Source organism: Neophocaena asiaeorientalis, unplaced genomic scaffold (genome assembly GCF_003031525.2).
Source record: "Neophocaena asiaeorientalis asiaeorientalis breed wild unplaced genomic scaffold, Neophocaena_asiaeorientalis_V1.1 scaffold543, whole genome shotgun sequence".
NCBI lineage: Eukaryota > Metazoa > Chordata > Mammalia > Artiodactyla > Phocoenidae > Neophocaena > Neophocaena asiaeorientalis.
The window spans coordinates 496987-502637 of record NW_020173671.1 but is presented as its reverse complement, the minus strand read 5'-3'; the positions used below and the strand labels follow the sequence as shown (position 1 = coordinate 502637).

General features: G+C 53.1%; 1 protein-coding gene across 1 annotated transcript in view; it reads right to left on the bottom strand.

Moving 5' to 3' along the window:
• The window catches only part of LOC112401898 (arachidonate 15-lipoxygenase B-like), a 9775-nt gene extending 9215 nt beyond the window's left edge, over positions 1 to 560 (bottom strand). Inside the window, exons 1-2 of the mRNA XM_024748432.1 lie at positions 384 to 560; positions 81 to 303 (exon numbers count right to left, since the gene is read on the bottom strand). Of these exons, the coding sequence (XP_024604200.1) occupies positions 81 to 303; positions 384 to 530 (370 nt within the window). The 5' untranslated portion in view covers positions 531 to 560. The remainder of the gene's footprint in view (positions 1 to 80; positions 304 to 383) is intronic.
• Positions 561 to 5651: the final 5091 nt, after the last annotated feature.

Below are 5651 nucleotides of genomic sequence, written 5' to 3'. Positions count from 1 at the left end.
CCACCCCTGCTCACCTCTCCCCTCCCCTTGCCTTTCCCCCCAACACACCAGCCCCCTCCTCCCTCCTGTGTCCCCCTCACCTGTCCCCTCCCGCAGCACCAGGCTCCCCTGGTCCTCCAGCCACTGGTAGCAGGGGAAGCGGAGGGGGGCGCCCCGGGGCGGCGTGAGCTGGACCCAGCGGCAGAACCAGGCGTCGGAGGCCAGGGGCCAGAAAGGACGGGGCAGCGCGGGGGGAGTCTTGTGCAAGCGCAGCAGCAGCACCCGGCCCACGTCCTGGGGGCACGTCACCTCGAAGTCCTCCTCCTGGGGGGCAAGTTTAGTACCCTAGAGCACCGCCTCTCCTGCTCCCTCCTCCGCCGCCCCCACCCCCACCCGACACTCACAGCGCCCGCGCTGAACTCTTTGCCGAAATGGTCCAGGGGCAGTGGCAGGGTCTCTCCTTCGGTCCCCACGATGACGACAGACATTTCGTCCCACGTGCCAGCCCCGAAGGCCTCCCCAGTGGATACCCTCACCCTGAACTCAGCCATGGTGACAGCTGGAGTCTGTCTCTCTCCGGCTCATCCGACGCAACTGCACAGCCCAGAGGCTCACCCCCAGGGACAGGCACCGCCCCACCCTGGCCAGGCCTTGTGGAGGCAACTCAGTTCCCACGGGGCCCATCACCACCCCCAAAAGCAAGCGCTGGCTCGGGGCAGAGAGGGTGTGGCTGAGAGGCAGGAAGGGAGGGATGCAGATGGGGGTTGGGGTGCTCTGAGACGGGAGGGACTGGGCGTCCTGAGGTTTGGGAAACAGAACATTTCAGTGATGGGTGGGGCCGGAGGGAGTTGGGATCCAGTGGAGTTCACGGGTTCGTTTGTCCCCCTCTTAGTTTCTTTGCCTCCTTAGCCTTTATAAGCCTAGGCAGGACCAACTCCCCACTTTTTACAAGTCTTCTTGGCCTGCCTTCATTATTTTATTTGATTCATGAATAATTTTGAGAACCTGCTCTGTGCCAGGTATTATGTTGGGTGCTGTGAGTATGGCCCCAGGCAAGGCCCAGTCTTTGCCCTTTTGCAGGTTAAAACTCAAGTGTGGAGGGCTTCCCTGGTGGCGCAGTGGTTGGGAGTCCGCCTGCCAATGCAGGGGTCACGGGTTCGTGCCCTGGTCCGGGAAGATCCCACATGCCGCAGAGCAACTAAGCCCGTGCGCCACAGCTACTGAACCTGCGCTCTAGAGCCCGTGAGCCACAACTACTGAGCCCGCGTGCCACAACGACTGAAGCCCGCGGGCCTAGAGCCCGTGGCCGGGGTTCTGCAACAAGAGAAGCCACCGCAATGAGAAGCCCGTGCACCACAGCTACTGAGCAACTAAGCCCGTGCACCACAGCTACTGAGCCTGCGCTTTAGAGCCCGTGAACCACAACTACTGAAGCCCGAATGCCTAGAGCCTGTGCTCCGCAACAAGAGAAGCCACCGCAATGAAGAGTAGCCGCTGCTCGCCGCAATGAGAGAAAGCCCGTGCACAGCAACGAAGACCCAATGCAGCTAAAGATAAATAAATAAATTTATTTAAAAAAAATTGGAGGATGAGGTGACGGTGGAGGCTCTGGCCCCATTCCCTGGATGGCCCCAAGTATGTTGGCAGTCAAGTACCCTCCCCCACCCCGCCGCCCCGCCTCGACCCTCACCCTCTGGTAAGACTGGAAGGTGTCCCTCTAGAGGAACGGACCAGCCCAAGTGTTATGTGGGGTTCCCCAATGAAATGGCTCTGCCAATTAAGCCCGCCAGTTGATAAGTCCTGTTCACACAGTTTCCAATCAGTTTTTCTTGCCTCATTCTTAAAAATGAATGAATGGCCAAGGATCACCCGATCTTCAAGGAAGGCTTCCATCTAAAAGACAAGGACAAGAACAAAACTGAAGGGGCAGATAATTTAGGGAACAGAAGACTTCAAGGAAATCGTCATTTGGATCCTCAGAGAGAGGAAATCATGCGGCTCTAGAAAATATACCCATTGTTTGTATAAAAATATACCCAATTTTACCCATCGTTTCTGGGGAAAAAGTTTGGATTTTATAGATCACCCATTTTATAAATTGTGGTAAAATACACATAACATAGGGGCTTCCCTGGTGGCACAGTGGTTGAGAGTCCGCCTGCCGATGCAGGGGACACGGGTTCGTGCCCCAGACTCGGAAGATCCCACATGCCGCGGAGCGGCTGGGCCCGTGAGCCATGGCCGCTGAGCCTGCACGTCTGGAGCCTGTGCTCCACGACGGGAGAGGCCACAGCAGTGAGAGGCCCACGTACCGCAAAAAAAAAAAAAAGATATCAGGGTGGCTGTGTCCATCGTAGCCACGTTGGTGATGATGATGAGCTGTGAGGGCTGTGGGGATTTTTCGGAAGTATGTGGGGAGGTCTTTTCTGGGCAATAGAAAAGCCCAAACAATAAATATCCCCTAAATAATTCAAGGAAAGCTTCTCGTAGGAAGTGAGTTTTAAACTAGTGATGAAAAACTGACACAATTTTAATAGGCAGAGATGAACAAACATGATAATCTAAACTCAAACCAGCCCGATAAAATATGGGAACATATTGGTTTATGTAACTGGAAAATTCAGGAGTAATGGCTTCAGGCCTGGATGGATCCAGGTGCCCAGAACATGCGTCAGGAATTGTGCTTCCTCAGTATTTCATTTCTGCTTTCTTCTGTGTTGAACTGTGTTAGCTCATTCTCAGGCAGACTTTTCCCAAGTGGTGGCAGAAATGATGACCAGCAGCTCTGGGCTTCTATCCTTCCAGCTTAGCAACCTTAGCACAAAGACGATGTCACCCTCTTACTGCAGATGTTCTGGGGCTGACCCTCACTGAACTGGCCTTGGTCACAGACTCTGAAGCTGGGGCTGGAATTAGTCCCATACAAACTATATGGATTGAGGGTGGAGATGGATGGATACCCAAAGGAATTTTAGATGTGGGAAGAAATAGGCAAAAAAAAAAAAAAAAAAAAAGTGTTTATTCTACCTTTTCTGGGAGAAGTCCCTCTCAGAAACCATCTGTCAGTGGATTGCTGACCTGAGTTTTTCAAAACTCTCAGCCAAGGTTTAGAGGTCTTCTGAAATGGAGAGCTTGTTCTGGTTATCCATTGCTGCATGATAAACTACACTAAAACTCTCTCTCTTTTTAAAAACTGTATTTGTTTATTTAGTTTTGGCTGCGTTGGGTCTTCGTTGCTGCGTGCGGGCTTTCTCTAGTGGAGGTGAGTGGGGGCTATTCTTTGTTGAGGTGCGCCGGCTTCTCATTGCGGTGGCTTCTCTTGTTGCGGAGCATGGGCTCTAGGCGCATGGGCTTCAGTGGTTGTGGCTTGCAGGCTCAGTAGTTGTGGCGCTCCATGGCCTGTGGGATCTTCCCGGACCAGGGCTCGAACCCGTGTCCCCTGCACTGGCAGGCAGATTCTTAACCACTGCTCCACCAGGGTAGCCTCGTCTTTATTGAATTTGTTACAGCATTGCTTCTGTTTTATGTTTTGGTTTTTTGGCCAAGGCATAGTGGGATCTTAGCTCCCCGACCAGGGATCGAACCCGCATCCCCTGCATTAGAAGGCGAAGTCTTAACCACTGCACCACCAGAGAAGTCCCAGCTGCTGCTTTCTGCCTTCAGTGATTAAGAAGGCTGGGGAAGCTACTCCCCAACCCCCAGGGGACTATACCCAGGATGGATCCAAATGTTGTGGGGACCCTCAGCTCATCCAACCTTTTTTTGTTTGTTTGTTTGTTTTTGGCCGGGCTGCGCGGCTCGTGGGATCTTAGTTCTCCGACCAGGGATCGAACCTGGGCCCCCGGCAGTGAAAGCACAGAGTCCTAACCACTGGACCACCAGGGAATTCCCAAGCTTATCCAACTTTGAAGGCCCTCTTTAAGAAAAAGAATACAAAATTGGGTAGTGAGGCTTGGAAGGGACTTGTGCGGGTGAGAGATTGTGAAGTTTCACCTTCATCAGCTTTGCAGTGAAATCACCTCTGCACAGGTAGAGAGGACGGCATCTCCAGCCAGCTCCAGCAGCTGCTGAGCCAAAGTGAGACCAGGGGAATCTTCCTGATCCGGCAACCAGTTAAGCTTCCGCTGTATTCCTCCTTTGAAGAATGAGGGGGTGGGGGTCCCAGGATCAAATGATGCCCCTATGTCCCTCCTCTCCTGATGGAGAAGCCAGAGTTGGGGGAGGAGGGAAGGAGCAGACCTGCTCCTTCCCTCCTCCCCCACTACACCACCCACCCCTCTCCCCACCAGGGCCCTGACCTGTGTGGTGAGGAACAGACTTTCAGAGCAGATTAGGAAATGGGAGTTTTCAACTGGACTGGACTTTTGGTTGGAGAAATGTAAAATGGGTTCATGTTCATATCCCACCAAGTCAAAAGTCTTTAAGAATCTGATTACACAGACATTGGCTTGGAGTTTAAGTCGTGCTCTTGCAGAAAAGAATCAAGGGGTCACAAAGCAGGGCTGCCTGTGAGAGAAACATCTCCAGAGCATCGCTGAGAGGCACCCCGAGGCCCAGAGCCTGAACTCCCGGGTGTGCTTCCTGATCCCAAGATTTGCTGGAACTGCGGTGATTGACAAGGCTTTTCACCACTGGGAGCCTCAGTTTCCATGTGTGTAAAATGGGTCGTGTGAGGATTAGGGGTTGTATATGGGGACGTGCTTTTTAGGTCATGGGATCGATGTTCCCTGTGACAGCATGGGTAAGCGCCAGTGTGGCATGCCCTTCTCTGGGTCCAGGACCAGAGACCAAGACTCAGGGGTGGGTGGTAAAGTGCAATGTCCCTGGTGGAGGTGACAAAATGGCTTTAGTTTGGATGGACGAGTCTCTAGACTGTGACAAACAAGCTCCTCTCTGTGGGAACCTGGGTTTCCCAGACATCGCAGTTGTCCTTCTCCCCAGTTTCTCCGCTCCCTTCCCCCTCTGGGAGCAGGGCAAGCCGCCTGCCCCACCCTAATCTCCTTGTCAAAGTCTAGTCACTAACTCACGAGGATGTTGACAAGCAAGATGCCGCTGATCGTAGAGACCTCACTTCACTCTCCTTTGCGTCTCCTCTGGGGCAGGACCTGAAAGATTCCTCCACCTTCTAAATGCTGAGTCAGTACGAGAGTCCCGACAAGGCTACCAGGCTGTGCGCCTTTTCTCTCACAAGGTCCTAACCTCTGCCTGGGTTAGGTTCCCCCGTAAATGGAATTTCGGGAACAGTCATACTGCAGGGAAGGGCCCGGGCTGACTCTCGGTGGAGTTGAGGCTTAGAGAGAGACATCATCTCTTGTCATTCATCCCTCACTCCCTCCTCCCTCCAAATTCAGTGTTTATCTCCTTTTCTTTCCTCTTAAACCAGTCCAACCCCCACTGCTTCCCACAATCCTTTTGAGACACTTTTGACTGCAAAGAACGGAATACCTGATTCAATCTGGCTTAAGTAAAGAAAACAACTTGCTCTCCCATCGTACTGGACTAGCAGGAACTGGTTAAGCCTAGTGAAGGGTAGAGGCTCAAACAAGTGGCAGCAGGACTTAGTCACTGCCCAGCTGTCGGTTCTGCTCCTTCTCTGTGGTGGCAAAACCACTCAGAGTCACATCCTCTCAGCAACCCCAGAGAAGAGATGCAACTTCTGCCCTTGGCTTCTA